Source organism: Neolamprologus brichardi, chromosome 15, assembly GCF_056152115.1.
Source record: "Neolamprologus brichardi isolate AB-2024 chromosome 15, ASM5615211v1, whole genome shotgun sequence".
Lineage (NCBI taxonomy): Eukaryota > Metazoa > Chordata > Actinopteri > Cichliformes > Cichlidae > Neolamprologus > Neolamprologus brichardi.
The window spans coordinates 3099588-3120889 of NC_142118.1; the positions used below are offsets into that span (position 1 = coordinate 3099588).

The window sequence follows — 21302 nt, forward strand, 5'->3', positions numbered from 1 at the left end:
TGGCTTCACTGCAGAAACTATTACGGTGCCACCGAGGAGTCATAAAGGTGATTAACAGCCGCCTCTAATTAAAGATCAATGGAGAGTCTTTCCGAGCCGATTTGTTATGTGAATTAGAATGGTGTCCATTAATGTTGTCAGGCAATATCACTGTAAGACTGGGTATTGATGTGCCCTTGCGTGAGAAATAGCGCAGTCTAAACTGTAGCTCATGACATTAGGATTTGCTCATTAATGTCCTTTATTCGTAGCGCGGCAAACTGCGAGCAGCCTCCTAGATGAGTTTACAAATGCATGGGATACGAGTCATCAGAAGACTGATAAGCAGCATACATCTTCCTGCTGGGTTTGAGGTAGTTGTATGCAGTCGCATTGAAGTTTATAAGCTAATCTGGTGTGGGCTGAAGTGCACCATTAAGTGCACATAATGCACGATTCTAATAAATCTGCTTGTTCAAGCTCAAAAGCTTTGAACCGTCGGTTCAAGTGTTATGAGCATCTAATTCTAGGGGTGTTGTAGAAAATGGTTAGACGAGATGCTTTTAGCATTTGCCCCATTAAACAGCTTCAGTCATTATTGGATATGTGACTCCCCAATGGCCTTTACATGTTTCTGCTGAAATTTGTGAGTGGACTACAAACCATAAATTTAGAAATCTTAAGTGTCATTTTAAGTAATGTCTTTTGCCATGTCAACTCATTTAGATGAGTGTACTGAAAGAGGGTGGAAAAACAACCCATAGAGAGCGCAGTATTGGTGAATCAGATCTTTATTGGGCAACATTAAAGTTGGCCTTCAGAGTGTCCTCAGGGCTGCAGCTGCCTGCTAAGATGCACAGGCACGGCCGCTCAAATCAACCTGGCTGTGAGGGGGACCCCCACTGCGAGGCCCGGTGTCGTCCAGTCACTTCACAAGCCAGCTACTGTGATACTGTTGCACAGACTGGCTTGGCTGCGTAAGGTCATCAGGATCAGAGGTGGCAGGTTGGTCATTTATGTAGTGCGTGTCATGTGTTTGCTCACCCCCCTGCTCAAAACTGGAACTGTAGTGAGTGACTGTGCCTGGGGGATACTTGCCAGTAAGAAACATGTAGTCCAAAAAAGGGTTTTCAGACCAAAACCCATCAAGGTCTGATGACAGAGGGTCACTGAAGTCCTCATTGAAACCTTCAGCATCAGGATACGACTCAAAACCTTGCATTTCAGTTTCAGATTCAGAGTTGCCATGCTCAAAGGCCCTCGCCACACGAGACAGTTCGCCTTTCTGGAACACAGGAGGAAGAGGGTCTGGTGCTCCCACATAGAAAGGTGGAAATTTGTCAGATTGACTGGGAGGCATAACTGCCCAGCTGAAGTCTGAGCACAAAAGTTAAAGAGGGATGTTGAGTATTATGGCAAGCTTTTATTAAGAGTTTATTTCTACATGTCTGTACTAGTTACCGTGATTTAAGCCCAGCGGAAAACTTGGTTGTGTCGAGTCTGCGTGGGAGCCACTACTGCGTCCCGAGTATGCAGACGCAGGATAAGCATCAGAGCTGTAAGAGCTGCCTGCTGATCCACTCGCAGCACTACTTTCAGGGTGATCTGAATTTGGGACAACCCAAGAATCAGGTGATACGGGTGCAAACACAGCAGAAGGTACTTCCCAATCAGAATCAGGAGATTTAAAGTAACCGCTGCTGGAGGTGATGTCAGGATCCGTACCTGCACAGCAAGAGAAGTCATTAGTACAACTTTAAAGCAGATTTTTAACATTTGGAATTAGAAAAGCTGAGACTTGTTGAATTTTACCTCTCTTCACAGAGTAGCTGTAACCATCTCCACTCAGCATGACAAGCAGCAAAGCCCTGTTGACATAGAAAAATTTTAACTGCAGCAACTTTGCAGCAACTTTGCAGCAACTTTGCAGCAACTTTGCAGCAACTTTGCAGCAACTTTGCAGCAACTTTGCAGCAACTTTGCAGCAACTTTGCAGCAACTTTGCAGCAACTTTGCAGCAACTTTGCAGCAACTTTGCAGCAACTAACAACACCCTCCCAGAAAATATAACCACACACTTACCCTAAGGAAAGCCAAACACCCATCATGTTGAATGAGCTTCTTAATAGCCACTGCTGCCCTGTCAAAGCTTTATAAATGCTACAATGACCTGCCCTGACCAATCACAGCACAACAAGTTAACCACGCACAGCTGCACAGATAAAGGCGGAGCCCTCAACCTGAAATTTAAGCCGGTCCAGTTGCAATGATTTTGTTCAGCGCTACAGTACGTGCAAAACGTTTTCTTTACATACAGTTTTGTGCCTCACTGCGTGAATGTGTTGGCCCAATGATTTTGATTGGTCACTTGTTTTACCGTGGTTAACGTGCACCGGTAATTCAGCAGCATGTCCATACTGTAATGAGACGGACACCTATCTAACTGAATCCCTCAGAGTCTTGCGTTGTTAAAGATAAATAACATTTTAAAACACAAGAAAGATGTCCTATGCTGGCAGTGTTGGGGAGTAACGGAATACATGTACCGCCGTTACGTATTTAAAATACAAAATATGAGTAACTGTATTCCGTTACAGTTACCGTTTAAAAAGGTGGTATTTAGAATACAGTTACTTTGTTGAAATAAATGGATTACACGGCGGTACTTCCCTGTTTCATATTGTGGCGGGTCAGGACTGTTTGGGTTTTGTTTGACAGCTACGTTCTGTTGTTCCAGGCGGCAGCGTTACGGTTGCCATGGTTACAGAGTGACGCTCTCTCTCTGCGTGTTTCCTGGGTGAGAGAGCGCCTGTTGTTGTTGTGCTAAGCTAACAGGCAGAATGCTACAGGTATAGCTCTAAAGAATGTAGCATCATAGGCAGTGTAGTCCGTGCTGCAGGGAGAATGGACTGCCATACACGTTATGTGTCTGTGAGCGAGGGAGGGAGAAAAAGGAAAAGTACGAGCTGTCATCGAGCAAAAACGGGAGCTGGAAGCATGTAAATATAATAATAACCACTGCAGCCAAGAAGAGAGCCTGACGAGCCCAGTTGTAAGTAAGCTATTAAGACTCGACTGTATGCTGTGTTCGTGTTTTCCTCCAAAAACAATAAGTTCAGTTGGAGCAGCCTTTCAACGCCTCTCTCTGTCTCTCGCTAGCAAAGTTGACCCAGACAACAAAGTAAAGCTAGTTTTCAGCTACGAGCCGACACAGAACCCACCGTATTAGCCAGAGGTCCCTTTACTACGGTTCGGAGCCGCGGACCTTCAGTAACAGTAATAAATCACAGCAATAGTACATTCATGTAGTTGTAAACAGCATGATAATATATTAAGTAATCCAAAGTATTCAGAATACGTTACTCTCATTGAGTAACGTAACGGAATACGTTACAGAATACATTTTGGGGCATGTATTCTGTAATGGAATACATTTTAAAAGTAACCTTCCCAACACTGTATGCTGGTGGAGCTAAAGTGCCAAAAGGCCCATCACACGGCTCCCTCGTAAAATATTAGATTTCCGAAAGATTTTTACAGCAAACAAATCATCGGCACCGACCGCAAACTGGGGTGCAGCAATTTGTTTCCTTGCCACAAAACTTTAACTCGAAGAACATATCCTGTGGAAATTGATAAACAGCGCAACTATATGAGAAAGCTCAATGCATTTGATAGAGCACATCCCTTCATTAAGATCTTATTCCTCCATACCCAGCTTGAGACTGTGCCAAATGTGCCGCGGTTCTGCATTGTGACAATTTCCGGCTCTTCAGATGTGTATTTCCTGGCTTTCTAATCAGAATGTTATTTTGTATCTCAAAAGGGGCTCCATTCAGCCCAACATTAACAACCCTCGTCTGAGATAATGTGGATGCTTCGGGCCATAGGCCACCAGCTGCATCCACTTGTCAGTCTTTGGTACAGATGCCCTGTCTGTCTGCTGTGCGAATGAAACTCATGGACTAAATTGGCACTTATTGTGCAGAATCATTTTATGTACGCATTTTAATGTGCCTCATCCAATTCCTTAACACGGTTTAATTTTATCTGCTGACAGCTATCTCGGATTTTAAACTGATTTAAATAGAAGGCTCCTGTCCCGCTTGTAATTTATGTCTTTGAGTGGCCAGTGGAGGCCACGTAGAAACGTTATGGATCTTTGGATTAAGCTCAAATACTCTCAGGCAATTTAGTCAAATCTGCTGTATTTTTCTGTGCATCATATTAGTTTCTCATACAAATCAAATGAAGAGAACTCAATTATGATGGATCAATAATTCAGCATTCTCAATTATGCTTTAATTGTAAGAAGCAATATCATCCAATCTTATTGTGTGGATAGGTGTTGTTGCTCTGCAGAGCTTTAGCTGATTGTTTGTATGAGATTAGGGCTGTGTATCAAGGAAAAGATCAGGCAATGTCACAGAGCCTTAGATAGCCGGCAAGTGATGCGCATAGACACACTCCCGCAGACACTCGGATACACTCCCGAATACACACAGACTCTTAATGACATGAACACATAACATAAAGCCAAATGCTGCCACTAAAATTTGCATGGTGCTCAGTAATGCATTAGTGAACATCACTTGGCAATCTGTTCATACGGGCTTAATTGGATTTTAATACCGCCTCTGATCTTGTTTTCTAATTAACGGCGGTGGCTGGCAACCAAGCAGAACCATGCACCCAGCAACACCTTTGATCCCGGCCATATGGAGTTCCTCCAAGCACGCCGGGGATGTAAAAATCCCTCACCTAGACGTGGGCGAACAACAGGCCCCCGTATCAAAATGGATGGGGTGAGGAAAATGAAGGAGGGTGGAGAATGGAGGAGTGTGGCGAGAGGGTGCCGAGGGGGTGGGGGGCCAGCTCGGCGGCGGCGGCGGGGGGCGGGCAGTGGCATGTGTCATCCACACATCCTGGCGGCATTGTTATTGATTAATTTCGCTCACGATCGGTTGTGATCACAGATACATAAAACATGAGAGGGGGGACTAAATGCCTGTACACCTTATCATCCCCGCTGCCATTCGACACCCCTTCCTTGCTACAGGGAAATGTCAATAGCTTTTCTAATCTGTTTACTTCTCCCCTTGTGGCCACTGCTTTATGCTTTTGATGAAGGGCTGCCAAAAATGTGTCCTTTTTTTACCCTTGCTTTTCCTGTTTTGGCAGACAGAGTGCGGGTATTAAACTTTACATCTGCGTAGTCACCTCAGCTGTCACGTCTTCTATTTTGCTATTTATCAGGAGATCACTTATGGGTCCTGTGTCGTTTTAAAAGTGCCGGACTCGTGGTTTTTCTTTACGTCATCAGCCTGACAGAACGCAGGCAAAAGCCAACCTGGATCCTTGGCAGAAAAGGGACAAAAATCCAACAAATAGCCAAAATATAAAGCACGCCACATAAACCATGTCAGAAATTGCACCACAAAAGCAAAAGCTGACAAGAAAGCGAGATGCCGTGATCTTGACCCTACCAGTATTATCATCTAATCACTATCATCTGTATTGCATGTTTTCTGTTAGTGTAATTGAAAGAGCATAAATTCCTTTGTGAATTCTAACGGAAAAAAAAGCAATTATATCCCGTGGAAACTGCTGGATATTTGACACGTGTGAAACAGTAACTACAAGTAACATCATAACAACACTGCAGGGAAAATGAGCTTTTTCAATCATCTATTGGAGAATAATTTCAATGTTATTCTGCAGACAGAATTAGACCCCTTCCCTCAGAAGCTAGAATTGCCTCTTTAGCAGAAATCACTCATTCCTCATCAGCTCGCTGAAAATTTTGACCACTCTTACATTCAAAATTCCTTCGGTCGTGAGATTCATGAAAGTTTTCTTGGATGTACTACCTATTTCAAATCCTCCCACAACATTATGATGGTATTAAATCTGGGCTCAGGCAATGCCATAACCTTTCATTCCTTCTTTTCGAGGTATTCTGTGGCGGATTTGCTTGTTTGCTTAGGATCGCCATCCCGTTGAAACGTCGTCTTCCATTTCAGCTTCGCTTTTCGGACAGATGGCCTCAAAGTAACTCCGAGCCCCTCTCGCGTGATGCGGAAAGCGTAGCCGAATCAGTGCCTGCGTGCAGACCTGTCCTCGAGGCAGTGAAGCAACCCCAAACCAGAACATTTTTGGAGAGCAAAGACATTTTCCTGGCACATTTTCCATTTCATTTAAAGTTGGGCAAACTCTTTGTGTAGACATTCAGCAGAGGTTGTCAATAGATGCACTTTGACACCAGTAGTTGCAAAAGTTACCCGCACGTCCTGGATAGGTTTTGAGTCTGCTTTTAGGGTGAAATTACTGTGCAGGCCGGTCTTGGAATTACTGGCAGTCATTTAAAAAATCTTCACCACTTGGAGATGATTTTCCTTACCATGGGCTGATTTATTCCCAAAAAAAACCTGGAGATCTTTTAAAATCCCCTGCCAGACTCATGGGCATCCACAACCCTCCCCTCCTCCCCCCAGAAGCTTTAGAGAGCTCTTTAGATCTTGGCGTGTTGACACCACACACTTCAATAACAAAGAGAACAGCAGACCCAAGACGTCTGAGGTTGAACTAGCTCCCTAAGAAAGCTGTACCGTTGGCTCCGGAGCTGGAAACCCTGATAATTTTATGAATTTGAATGCGTGATAAAAGCAGGGGTGCTTGTGACATGTGATGTTTCGGTTTTGTCTATTCTTTCATATTATTATGAAAATAACAAAAAAAATGCCAACAATCTGTAATTTGTTTGAGGATCTCATCTGTAGACATGTTTGTTTCTTTTTAAAGAGATTAAGACTTTCCTGAAAAACTGACATGGGACGTACAAACAAATGTGTTTTTTCACATGACAGATTGGATCTTTGTAACCATTTTATCAATAGCATCTCAGTGAAACATGCGCTGCACTTTTATGTAGAGGATTTTGACTCTTGTGTGCAGGATACATATAAAGTGGGCAAATTAACTTAGCAACAGGCTACTAGCCAAGCGTATTTAATGATCACCAATATACCAAAACAGCCAAAACTTTAACCCTTTAAGACCTAGAACCAAGTCCGCCAGAGCTTATATTATATTTTTACATGCTGTAGAGCCATTTTTGGGAGCATTTCAAGTTGATATACATCAATACAACCATTATAGCCCAGATTTTAATAATATGTCTGCATTAAGTGCATAATAATTACATAAATTGCAGAAAAGTGCAATAAACTACAAAAAAATTAACATATATTTCTAGTTAGAGAAATTTAAGAGGCTTATCCCTCAAAACTGTAAATACAAAAAAGTTGCACAAAATAGTTTCCCACCACAGGAAATTTATTTTGAGTGTCTTCATAGTTTTATTTTTCAGATACACCAATTTTTATACACTGCAGGAAAAACGAAAATAAACATTATAATGCAAATTTGCAAAAAAGCAGCATGTGCATCAAAATAAACTATTTCCAGCAGTGCAATATGAGTCCTAAGCATCCCAGAAACCACACAGAAAGTCATAAAGTCAAAGATAACTTTTAAAAACACCAGTATAGGCTCATGAGGCCCTAATGGTAAAAAAAAACAAACCCTACATTTCCGCGAAAATGACGTCACTTCCGGTTTTGGGCAGGTCATGGCGGACATGCAAAAGTTCGCGCTGACGTCTATTCCAACGTAGGAAGTGTTACTAACAGCTGATCGGATCGGCAAAGCGTGTTTCTGGAATATTATGTTTTTGTTTCTGCAAGTGCTTTTTATGCAGTTTTTGCAAAACTATATGTGGAAGGAAACTGTGACCGAGGACAAGCTGATGGCATAAGATGTAAGTACAACTCCTCCGGTTTCATATGCAAAAAAAAGTATTGCGCTAGCTTACATGGTTGCAGAGCTACCGGGATTTAAAAATAGTTACGCAAAACAGAGCGTGCTGCTCTGACCGGCTTTAAAGGGTTAAATACAAACCTATAACAGAATAGCCTAAATACAGCAGGACAGCTTGATAAAATGAAATAAATAAAATGGAGCAAATGTCAAACATTACAAATCTAGAAAAAAGACAATAAAGGTAAACATAACATTTATACAGTTATTCATATAAAAAAATAGCAAAAAGATCCATCCATCCATTTTCTTCCTCTTATCCTATTCAGGGTCTCGGGGGGGATGGAGCCTATCCCAGTTGCCACAGGGCAAGTGGCACGATGCACCCTGGAGAGGTTCTCAGTCTGTCACACAGCTCACACAGAGAGACAGACAACCATTTACGCTCCCATTCAACCCTGCAGCCAAATTCGATTCACCAGTGTTCACCTAAATTCATGTCTTTGGACTGGTGGAAGAAGCCAGGATACCCTGAAAAAGCCCACGCAAGCACGGACTGAGCTCACGAGCGCCACAAAGAGAGACCCCGACAGGCTGGTGGATTTCAGCTGAGGACCTTCTTGCTGTGATGCGATGGTGCTAACCACAGCGCTGCCCTAATGAAGTGACAACAAAGTCAGATAGCGCAGTAAATTCACCAAAGCAGAATAAAAGAGGCTTGCTAAATGTTGTAAAAAAACACAACAAAACAGGCACAGCAGATGTCAGATGACGTTCAAGCGGCTTAAGAATATCAGCGTTAAGTGTTGTGACATTGCAGGGTTGAATTAAACTCTTAACATGAGAGAAGAGATGAGTCTCTGCTACACAGATGTGTTGCAATGTAAAGACCTAGAGGGCGAAGTATAGGAGATTTCCTGCATCTGTCCAATACGGCAGCAGAGCCGAATCGGTCTGTCCGGGTCAGTGCTCGGCTGACTGTCCAGTAGCTCACTTATAATCACCCCCATCCTGATCAGTTTATTCAGACACACTATTCACACTAAACACCTTTAGGATAATTTGTCAATGAACAAGTTCATCCAATAGGGTTACAGCTGTGATAATTGTGGTAACTAAGGGAATATTTGGGAAGCTGGCTGCAGAGAAGTTTGGCCTCTTAATGCTGGGAAAGTGAGGATTTTAAGCCTGACCCTAAGCAAAACCTTGCCTGATTAAGAACAGGCAAAATGTCACAGGCTGGGTTTCTGACCCAGCGCTCTGAGTTCATTTTGTATTTGTCTCATTTTAGATTTGTGATTAGTTTATGTGTCATTCCTATTTAGCTTTAGTTAAGGAAAGGCAGTTATTATTTATTGTTTCCTTGGTTTCTATGTTTGAGTTCTTGTATCGTTCATCACGTGTTAGGTCTGTTAAGCTTGTGTTGTCACGTCTAGTTTCAGTGTTTCCTGTTTTATTTTGAAGGAGTCGTGTGTTCTTTGTTCATTGTATTTAGTTTCACTTCCCCTGTCCTGTCATTAAGCTCATGTCAGTCAGCTGTTCCTCCATGTGTTCCCACTTCCCCCAATCACCTCCTGTGTATTTAAGTCCTCTGTTTTCAGATCGTCTGCTTTGTTTGCAAGCCAAGAAGTTGCGTCAAGTTTCCTCATGTCAAGTCCACGTTCCTGTTGTAGCTTTGTAGTTAATTTAGCTCACCCAGTTTAGTTTATTGTTAGCCTTACATTTTGCCTTTTGTTTACAGTTACTTTGCCAGCCTCAATAAACGGCTCGTTTTCTGTTATTCAAGTCATGTTTCACATTTTGTTTTCATCTGCATTTGGGTCCACCCTTCACTCTACACACAGTCAGCCCTGCTGATTGTGACACAATTACACTTGTCTATCATTTATCAGGTCTCTAATCTGCCACAGGACGACATTTCACACTCACCTGCACACAATAAAGTAAAATAAAGTAAAATTTAAAAAAATATTTTTTTTCCGGTGTCATAAAACCAGTGTTTGTTTGTTTTTAGTAGGAATATCAGAGGGCGTAAAAACTCGTCTGACTGGTAGGAGAGGCCGCCAGTATTTAGTTTCTATGGGTTATTATAGATTTGACATCAAGTGAGAGTAATGATAATACATAAGACAATATGGCAACCAGCCATGCATGGTGATGCTGGTTAGTTCAGCAAGCTGCCATTTTACTGCTGTCTGACAGAAAGAAGCTAATTAACTATGCATATTAATTAAAAACCTGAGATCTATAACAGGTGATTGACAACCGGAGGTGGAGTAGGGGGGGTGTTTTTAAAGGGTGTCATTTTTTCCCCCAAACTAGCAGAGTGTTTTTTGTAAGTTTAGATTAACACACCCAGTTTGAAACAATATCATTAGACAGAGGATCGTGATTCTTGGATACGTGTTGATCACGGCAGCAGCAGCTCTGATCGAAGACTGTTTAAACCCACACAGGCGCTCGTGCTGCTGTTTGGCGAATCGCTCAGACACTCTGACATCAAATGGCCTTCTGCAACAATGGCGAAGAAGAGGGAAGGCCTGAAAGTCCCTGCCAGTGATTTCACCTAAATAATGATGCCTTTTACATGGTGCTTGTTTGTCCTTCACAGGGCAATTATTCGAACAATGTGTATATATTCTTTTAAAGAGGGCTGTGACATATTGTGCCCTGGATAATGACTAGAAATGCATTAAGACTAAAGTGGGGTTTCTAATGAAGATGGTTGACAAGGTCTGAAGGCCTTCTCTTTCTCTTTATATGGCACTCTTTCTTTCTTTATGAAAAGAGAAATCCTTGCCCTCCCTAAATTATCAAATTGTCCTTCGACCTCAGCGTATCGCAAAGTTTCTCATCTTTTTATCAAAGATGCTTTCGAGCGCACTGAATGTTGCCTTTGCTTAAGTGCCGCATTTGATTTAAAAGTCCTTTCTTTTAAAACGTAATGGATGGCAGAAGTGGAAAGTGGTCGGAAGCAATCATATGCTAATGTCTACCTCGTGCTAGCGCTGCTGTACGTGTGCCACCTCGAAGTGAGAAAACGTCAATAGAGAAAGCGACCGCGAGCTCTGAATGTCTCACACGCTAGAAATTCATCATTAGCCAATTTTTTTTAAACAATTTTGTCTTTTAATCACTTCCACGCATTCTCCAACATCTTTTGATGTCACACCGGTGAGTATTACCACTGTACAGCTTCCATCTTCTGCCACAACGCCAATTCTAACTATTGTATTTTCTTTAACATCAAATAGGCTCCTTTTTTTGAACTTGTTCTGAAATATACATAACTTGTGGTAAATTATTTTTATACATGGCCGAAAAAAGTTTTATATACAAAACTTATAATGTTCACAAGGCCCATTGTGTCGTCTCCAGATGTACGGCATGTGTCCATATGATACCCAAACTCATCCCGTACTTTTGCAGGCTTGTCTGGAGTCACTGCACCCGCTGTTGTTGTGATGCTACCTACCTGCAAGCCCGTGAAAGTCGTGAATCACTTTCCTCCAGCTGCAGAATTAAAGCATTTTTTGACACCCTGCATATTGATTGCCTGAGAATTGGGATCTATATAGGTTTGAAGTCTCAAAAACATAAAGATTTGTTTCAACTCGCTGGGCCCACGTCCTCATTTTAGGTTTGACAGCATTCGCCATTTGGGGAAGGCCTCGAAGGGGACTGACGGCGGCTCCCGTGCCTCGCTGATCCCCGTGTAAGAAGTTAAAGAAAAGGTGGGGAGCGTGGGGCACGTAAACGAGAACGAACAGCTTGCAGAACTGGGGGAACCTATATAGATGAGGACCGGAAGGAGCGTGTTTGGAGGCGTGGTCCCACTCCTCGTGTCCAAATTCATGGGCTGCATCCTCCTGAGGCCGCATTTGTAGACCGATTACGTCACAGCGACGCGCCGAAGGCTGTCCAAATTCGTAGACTCCTCTGAATGCGGCCGACAAATGCGCCCTCCTTTTCCCCGAATTTGAAGGATGGGTTGGGTGTGTCCTTCGTGGCCTACCATATCCCAGAATTCATAGCGCGGCCCAGCCAAACTCCAGTTTCCGATAATGGCGGCCACTACTAAGTTTTAAAATTACTCTTACTAATCTTTCTGGGTCACAAAATAAACTTTTAACATATTTTCAGGCAAGAAAGTAGCTGTGTAAACATCAAATATCTGCTCGGTTTATCAAGATATCGCATATTTGCAAAAGTGCTTCGACGTTTTCGGAGCATCTGCTACCCACCAGCTCGATAGCTAGCCGGGAGCTCGAGGGTCACTGAAGCCGCCGAGAACGGCACAACTCCCGCACATCATTTTCAGATCACCGCGGAGTTTCGCTGCTCGGGTTAAACGTAATATATAAGTCACTTAGACAACCTAAAAATGTTATTGTTGGGCTTTTTTCAGTGTTGGCTGAGATTAAAGTTATTAGATTAGATTAGATAAAATAAAACTTTATTAATCCCCCGGGTGGGTTCCTCCTTGGTTTTCACACAGCTGAATAAACGTCAAACAGAAAACTGATTAAACAGAAGTGTGAGACTTTACTCCAGTGTCCTGTAATATTTTAGATAGCAAGGAGCAGACGGCCGAGTTTATTAAACTCCACCGAGACAGCGGTGACGCTAATCAGAAGGCTAGACCGTCCAATTTCCCCAGCCGTTTACTTCCGGCCTACCCGACCTTCTGAGGACCCGGCTCACGTAGACCGCAAAGGCTGGGTCCTCAGGAGGATGCAACCCATGAATTTGGACACGGCCACTGTATCTCCAATTGTGCAACATAAACAGAAAGAGGAAAGTGCTTTTGTTTATAGCTTTTGTTGCCAAAAAAATCTTGTTATCAAATGTAGCAGAGGTCAGAGTGAACTTGAAGCCAGCATTTACTCAGTGGATTAAAGAATTGCTAAAAACTAGCCGGTCTTTGGGACAGTGGCAGTGGGGAAGGGCTTGTGGAAACTGATAGTGGCTGACAGGAAGCTGTCTTTTTGCAATTTTAAGGTTGTGCACGTTCCAGAAATGTATCCAATTGGCATCATCTCATTAAAAACACATTTTAAAGGATAATAATTAAATTAAAAAACTTTTTATGCCTTGAGAAATAAACAACTTGGTGTTAAGACTCTGATGAAGCTACATAACACAACACAGATGTTGGGAGGTGGGTCAGGACTTGGATCTTGGAGGATCCGTACATGGCCAGGAAAAGTTAGGCGACGTGGGTGGAGCCAATTGGAATGAAATAAGCGAGGAAGAGCGGAGGGATGTAAAGGATAGCCTAACAGCCTGAACACCCTGCAATGTAGGCAGATGAGTGAATACAGATCTTCCTTACTAAACTTAACATAAGCTGCCAGTTCTCCTGACACGACGCACAGACCTGTCAAAAGGGTTTTTTAATGTGATATCAGTGAAGGTGTTTAATTTAGCTGACAAGAACAAAGGAGGCCGTTGATGGGATTAATCAAAAGCTCAAAAAATGGGCACGCAGCATGGATGCGAGATTTTGCATTTAAATATATTAAAAGGTGCAGTTACATAGAATAAGTCCCTAAAATCATCTGAGTTATGCGACTATGACTTTTTTCTCCCCCTCGTATCGTCCGACAGTATTCGATTGATCTTTAGAGAGGGACTGAAACTGAGGTCTGGATACAGTGCTGTTGTCAACTCAGAGATCAAGGTGGTTCAGGTATAAAATACCCGAGGCTGCACTTAAAAATACACGGAATTAAAGTTGCCGCTTTGAGCCGACTTGCCCCCGCAAAAGCTCAGTTTGTAAATCAAGATGATAATATAACCATAACATGATAATTGTGGGATAGTGAGATGAAACGGGAGCAGATTTAAACTGATCCCAGGCTTAATCACAGACAGTAAAAGACAGATGAAAACACCCACATGGGATCACCTTTAAATTTCTGCTGAAGATAAATGTAGTGTTTTCTGTGTATAGTACATATGCATTCTGCAAATACTCCCGTGTGTCTGAGTCAAAGTCATGACCTAATTATGGGTTTCACAGGATGGACAAAAAAAATAAAAAAATCTCTTCCTTCTTCTTCTCACACACTCACAAGCTACAACGTCCGCAGTAGTGCACACACCCATTGTGCTAAGCCCAGAGAGAATTTGGCACAGATACAATAACCAAAAGGCAAGTCATATCAGCAACGCAAACTGTCCCTCAGGTCAAAAGTGATCAACATCAGTGAAATACCGCGGTGAGGCACAGACAAGCAGTTGGATTCACTGGAACGAGACACCCTGCTCAATCATCGTTATGAAACAGAGGGTCATAAACAAGCATTCAAGCGTAATTTTGATTTATGCCGTCTGCCTTTTATTAGACCGTTAGTGTCAAGCTGGAATTTCATGTTCCGTCCCCATCCGTCCTCCTGCTAAGAACCTCGTGCAGCCAGGAGGAGGAAAAAAAAGCAAAGTTTTAGTGAAGCTGCAAAGTGAGTCTGCACAATGGTATCGGCAGTCTTGTGCGAGCGCCGCACAGGTCGTCTCCCATACCAGAGGGAGGAATTTCTAAAGAACATGGTCAAGTCAGAAACCCCTTTGTCGCATGGCAATTCACTCCTTTTCTGCCTGCCGTCAAAGAGGAGATTAAGTTGTCAAAATGCATGTCCTGGTCCAGACTGGTCTGTTGAGTGGATATTCTCTAGTCTGATCTCTGCCACTGCTAATAGACAGAGCTCAAAGGGGAGCAGCGAGAACAGGGGCGGGAGAGGGGTAAGAAGGCTTTAGGATCACTTTACCTGGATTCGGCAGTGTGGCGCTGGTGGATTAGTGCCCGGGGCTTCATGGCACGCTAGTCTGCAAACACCCTATAACACTCTATGACAGGTAAAAAGCACACACACACACACACAGGCTAATTTAGAGCACAAGCACAGCAAGCTGACGCACAGTTAATGGCTCGTTTTGCACTTAGGGTCACTTCCAAACGCACCTATGCGCCGTATCCTCGCACATGTGCAAACATACCAAGATCCTAAAGCGTGAAAAAAAGGAGAAAAACACCAGCAATCTCTAAAGCGTCGCTCTAACTCAGCCTTGCACAGCATCATCCAAGATAAAACAACTACTCTTAATTTCAGCAGCTTATAAAACTTATTTCTGGCTTCGGTACAGTTGGGATGCCTCACGTAAACTTTCTTCGACATCCTAGAAGCTCTGAGAAGTCTGTTCCCGCTCTGATACCACTGTGTAAGGTCACTCACTCATCCAGAACTGCAAAACCATAACCCATAAAGGAGAAAATACAGGTTGTTCTTGGCAGGGAGGAAAGAAACCCGCCACAGCTTCCATCCCTCTCTGCCGCCTCTGCCTGCTCTCCCCCCCCAGTCACTACCTGATGACTTCTCCATCCGTTTTAATTGGTAATTATTTTGCGGGGTTTAATGCCTTTATTCAGACTGTCAGTGTGGAGTCAGGAGAGGAGGATTAGGTGCCCCAGGGGGACGAGACACTGGCACGGCCAGGACAGCTCATTTTTACACGGGCAGGGGAGGAGGACAGCTCATCTTTGATCCGGTTGGGGCTTCGCAGGCCAGAGGGGTGACAGCTGCACTTTCTTTAGCCCACATTTGAATTTGAATTCTATCTTAGGATGCAGCGCGCCGCGGACTTGGCAGGGCAGTGGGGTAATCTGCTCGGCACAAACGCCCGGGCCTTTTCTTCCTGTGTGCCCTCGCAGAGATTGGAGTAATTAAAGTTAAATGGAATGCATTAAAAACTCACTTGTGCCGAGGCTGTGGCGGCCGTGCCAACAGTGAATGGGCTGGGGCTGTCCTTTTACGCCGCTCTAATCCTGCGGAATATATGTGTGCCCCGTGACTTTGATGCTACGCTACCAAAGCATCGGAAACGGCTACCAGTGGAGCTACAACTGACTGCTGGCTTTCACCTCAGAAGAACATCTTGGAAAGCAAATTCAGCTGGATTCTGACATTGGCAGGAGGTTGGATGGAATCAGCTCAGGGAGGCTATTAGCACTTTCCAGACATGTCACTTTCAAATTGCTACGCTTTGATGTACGGTCTATTTAAATACCCACACGCTGCCTTTCTCCTGACCTGTGGTAATATTTAGAGTGAATCCTGACTAGCTGTCCATAAGTAGCACATAAAGCACACTGTCAGTTGTTTCAGAAAAGGTTGGCCTGCACATGCAGAACAGCGTTCGATGCCAAAGAAAATTGCCGGCTTCACACATACAACTTTGTTGAAGAGATGGGCAACTCCCAGGTTTCAGCCATTTTAACGTGGACGGTAATTGGGGCAAACGACAAACCTGCTCGCATAGCCGCAGAGAGCCAGACCTGCTCTACCAGGTAGGTGTCAAAAGACTTGAGGCATCAGACATGAAGATAATTGTTGCCGCCTTTCATTTCAGAGGAATGTGGACAGAGACGGGGGGGCAGGCAACAAAACTATCATCATCATCTTTTCCTGGCTTTGTGTGGGATCCTTGAGCCCTTTTAAAGGCAGAAGATAGGACACGGGGAAACATAGGGGTGTGGGAGGAGGGGGAAATGGGAGAGGTGATGTTTTTGGGGGGTGGGGGAATGCAGAATGGAGCGAGTAGCAAAGATGCCAATCGATGCACGGAGAAAATTCTTGCACATTCACTCGTTAACTTTGCGTTTAACTGTCAGAGGCATCGAAAGCTAATTAACAAACACGTGAATCAACAAGTCAGTAGTTCAGTTGGTGACTGGGCGAACTAACGCTGCCGCACAAAGAACTCCCTGGCCAGGAAAAAAGAAGTCAGAGGAATGGATTGTGCCAGCAAACATTCATTACATGGATGTTTCCCAGGTTTCACAATGAATGCCTGAACCCACAAGCATTCGCCAGTTTGTCTGATAACACCGAGCGCTACACCAAATATTTCCTGTTAAGCCCATCAAGGGACCAAGGGGTATGAACATGATGGCTACCTAGTTTTGACATTAATATCTGACATTTCATGTAGGATCATTACCTTTTTGATACCAGACAATAGCTTGTCCAAAACACGCCAAACACAGCAAGCCAAAACTTGCACAGAGCCAAATTTTGCGCATTGGAAATTCTTGGAAGGGCAAAAATTCAAAATGTCACTGACTTCCACAGTTTTCAGAACTTCCAAATTTGAATGGCCTTTACCTCACCACAAGCTTTCCTGACATCCTGCCTGGCTACATCAAACATCTCCCTGCTTCTTTTTTCCCCTCTATTCTTTTCAGTGTTTGCTGTAGCCAAGGATAAAATGCCACTACTGGTTAAGGTGTCAACATCGCCTCTATGATAAAATTTGGATGGGATGAAAATGTGAAGGCTGGAGCGCTCGTTGCATTTCTGAGGTTCAAGTAGGAAACCACAGTTTGTTTCATTTCATTTCATTGCCTGTAATCACAAGCTTTACTTGCCATAAGGAAACATATTTAACTCAGGCCTGCTATAGTCAAAAGAAGGCTGATATCTCTATCTGCAGTAATTCATATTTGGCAGCGAAGTGCTCCATGCACATATATGGAAAGTTTAAGAGGCAGCAGCAAGACCCGTATCACAGAACAGTCCAGGGATCAGTGACAACAGAGGTGACATTAAATCAGAAACAGCATGATGATGAGGTGGGTTGCAAAGTGGCTTGTGCAGCAACTGTGGACAGGCTAGCAAACTGGATGTGGAGAAGCCTAACAGCTAAGTTATTAGTTGATGTCAAATACTACGCTCGATTTGTTGCATAAACTGAAGTTTTCTTTTTGGAAATTGGACCACCAAAGCTTATCATATTTCAACTGATAAAGAAGAAATAGAAGAAGAAGCTGCAAGGTTGGATCAATCCACTAAAGCAGCGGACCCCAATCCCCGGGCCTCTGACCCGGGGATTGGGGTCCGAGGCCCGGTACCAAGCGGGTACCGGGGCCGCGAGAGTTGAGGCTCAGGTGTGAAATGTATGGTTTTCAGGGTTTTTATCGGTTTTCAGCGTTATTTTGTTATTGTTTTTTATCGTTAACTCGGTTTTCCTGGGTCTTTTCACGTGTGTTATGAATAAATCTTATTTTTTCGGTACCGGTACTAGTTTTATTTTGTTGTATTTATCCGCGACACCTTAAAGGCCGGTCCGGGAAAATATTGTCCGGCATAAACCGGTCCGTGGCGCAAAAAAGGTTGGGGACTGCTGCACTAAACTGAGCTGATGGGTGGGACTTAAGGTGTCAACTAAACCATGCACAGGGCCAATACTACTTAATATTATCCTTTATGTCTGCTGCAGAGAAAGTGAAGGAGCACGTTGGTCTGCTTTTAGTCTGAATTGCTTACTAACTTTTCAAGTTAGTAAATGCAAAAACGGTCTAATATTGTATCTAATATGATGCTGAGGTGACAGGCCAAACTGATCCTTGGCTGAGTTCAGAGACTGCCTAGCAACCTATCTGTAACGGACCTCCAGCAAGTCCTTGGATTTATTCATGCAAACCTGCGATTAGTGGACAACCCACTCTACCACCTGAGCCACAGCTGCTCCTGGGTGTTCTTGTAGTTTGTTGTACAAAAAGGAGATTTCAAAATAAAATGCAAATTTATTTTGAAATCTCCTTTTTTGTGTTTTTATGTTTAAAAACTACTGAGCTAGAAATGCTTATGAGGCATTTTACTGAGATTATCATGAAATGACAACTAATGCGCTCTCCAAATTCAACATATGTAAAATGTAACCCTTCCACTAATTAATCCGTCTTTGATCATTGTGAGGAATTGATAAAAAATCTTGTAAAATCGCGTAATTTCCTCCTTGAGAACACGTGTTATTTTAAACTGAGTCAGTCTCCCGTTCTTGTTGCCTCAAATATATTTTATCAAGAACCTAAATTGGATTTTCCAAGACAGCTGATCTGACAAAGTCTTCAGGCGGATTAGATGAAAGTACGGCAAAGAACGGGGATCCAGACACGCTGAACCCACAAACCAGACAGACTGACAGACCATAACAGCGAACGAGGCCATGCACAGACCAAACAGACAGACAGCCATCTCAACCTTGTCCTGCCTTATTCTACACATACCCATGGATTTGAACATCGCAGGTTCCAATCAAAAACCTCTGCGATGCATACGTCCCCTCTTTAATCGGGTGCCATCATTACAATCACACTGCTATTGTCTGTAATAAACAGGCGAGCTCGCGCTGCTCCGGAGGAGGGATTCAAGTGCCTGTTCACTTAAAAGTGAAAAGAATCCCTGAATAACTAATTAAAAAGGATCCGAATACCAGCGTAAGACCTTGGTTTATACTTCTGTGGATTTGATTAGTGGTGATTTGTATATTCGCTGACAGATGCTTGATGTTGGTGAGATAAGGGGGAAAAAAGCCAAAGCTTTTGGCTGAGAAGCCCTATTATTCATGGGCAGAAGTTGAGTGTGTATTTCCATTAGATGTGTGAAGGCCTCTAAGGTCTAAGAATGCACTTTAATAGATACCTGTCAAATGTAATTAACTATGTTTTTCCTATATCATACACTTTCCCATTGCCTCCAGCCAGAGGCTCCACAGTGTGTTTGTGTGTGTGTGCATATGCAAGCACACAGGCATATGTGTGTCTGTGTGTGAGAGAGACAAGAGTCTGTCTCAGCGCCTTTTGCCACCCAGCGATTGGAGACAGTTTTAATTGCAGCATGACAACCACAAGAAAGGACCAGAAGCCCCATAAAAGCCAAAGCAAGCTGGCAGCTGGCCCACAGAAGAAAGCTAGCCATGCCATAATTACAGGTAAAAAGACCTCTAGCACTGTAGCTCAGCACCGTGTTTATTTGACACCAATCATGCAACTATGCAGGTATCCCAACAATAACGTTCTCTGTCCCGACAGGACTGAGGTGCCTCCGAGAAAGACTTGGACATCACCGGCAATCGAGGAATGTCTTGCGGCTTGGAGGCTGAGCCCTCGTCAGAACATGAAAGTGAACAGAGAGACCTTGATTTTAAAGAGCTCAGATGAATTCACCAGCGCGATGTTACATTGTTCTCAGTCAGCGAGGAGCCTCGCATGGCATCAATAATTCATTTTACAAGGCTCACTTCTGCCTCCAGTGAGCAGGTCGATTTAAGTGTTTTGATATCCTTGTCCAAGGGTGAAACTGGCTACATTAAAGACACATTAGTGAAGTTGGTGACACTTCCAGGTAAAGAGGGATTCATTCTTTCCTTGACTAAAGCAGGAGCACCTCCTGTACTATCGTAGCAGGAAATCTGAAGTATATCTCCGTCTTTTTTCTGCAGTTACAGAGAATTTGGTTACACAAGCAAATAGATCTTTTTAGCCTACCTACAGGAGGAGCAAGATCACGTCTCGAAATGATACGGGGGGAGGAGAAGGACCCCGGGCTGCTCCGTACTACACATTATAAAGAAATGTGTTGGCACTAACCAGGGACCCTCCTTTAGCATACACTCGCAAACATTTTAACTGCGCTCACCTCTTTCCATTCAAACTCCGGTGTTAAGCAATCGCATTGGTATTCTGCCAGTGCCAATACATTCGCTGTGTAAATCACAAACACTTTAGAGACAGCATCGGTCTCTATTTGGAAATCCAGACCCCAGCACATAAATCTCACCTCTGTAAGTACTTAACGAGAGCACAATGTGTGTTTTATGTGTTCTTTATGAGTGTGGAAAGGCCACATCTTGAATGACACTCACTTCCAGAGCTATTGGAGGGGGGGCCGGAGAGAAGAAATACGAAAACGTTTTACAAGCTCATTTTCTGTAACATATGCTCACTTTCCACTTACAATGAGTTTGTGTAAAAATACTCAGCAACATGTTTCCTCTTTGCCGTTTAGTGGAGTTATTCAATCACTGACTTTCCTATTTACTTGCATCCTGTTTGTGGTGATTTACTAGTTAGGTAATGACTGTCAAAGCTATTGGCTGCTAAAGTGGTGGACTGCGGCTCGACCGAAGGACAGTGTTAATCACAGTATTGACTTTCTGACAACGGTGCCACAGACTCTTTTGTCTTTAAGCCTGGGCCACTACAAACAGCTGGCAAAGGCAGGTCACATGACCCACAAGTTCATCCTATTTTTATTTTTGAACTCGTTCTTTTTTTTTATTAGGTTGATCCCCAATACGAAATATGTACATACGTACACTTTTTGGAAGAGGAAGTTGGTTTCATTTACACTATCCCTTTGTTCCCAGGGGAGCGTACCACTTTAAAACATGTGGCGTCCATCTGTCTGTGTATTTTGCAAATATGTCTACTGTCAAACTGAATAGGTAAAGATATTAGTTTGCAACCAGCTCTACAGTTGATATGAAGTGATGACAATTCTGGGCGGTTAAACTCAGCACTCCATACATTGTTGTCTGTAATAAATAAATGGTTACTGCCAAAATCTATAAGAGTTACAGCAACTGATGCAGGAAGGTACAACCATCCCAGGCTCTCCATCTCACTTTTTCACAGCACTGCATTCATACAGGTTTTCACAAGTGGC

The 21302-nt window shown here is 43.3% G+C and overlaps 1 protein-coding gene across 1 annotated transcript; it reads right to left on the reverse strand.

Annotated features, from left to right (window-relative positions):
- Positions 1-812: 812 nt before the first annotated feature.
- On the reverse strand, positions 813-2225 carry LOC148098373 (uncharacterized). The gene is made up of 4 exons (XM_087852506.1): positions 2062-2225; positions 1792-1847; positions 1441-1704; positions 813-1356 (listed from the first exon to the last, which is right to left on the reverse strand). The coding sequence occupies exons 1-4, from the start codon at positions 2085-2087 to the stop codon at positions 905-907; spliced, it is 798 nt and encodes a 265-aa protein (XP_087708632.1). The 5' UTR covers positions 2088-2225; the 3' UTR covers positions 813-904.
- Positions 2226-21302: the final 19077 nt, after the last annotated feature.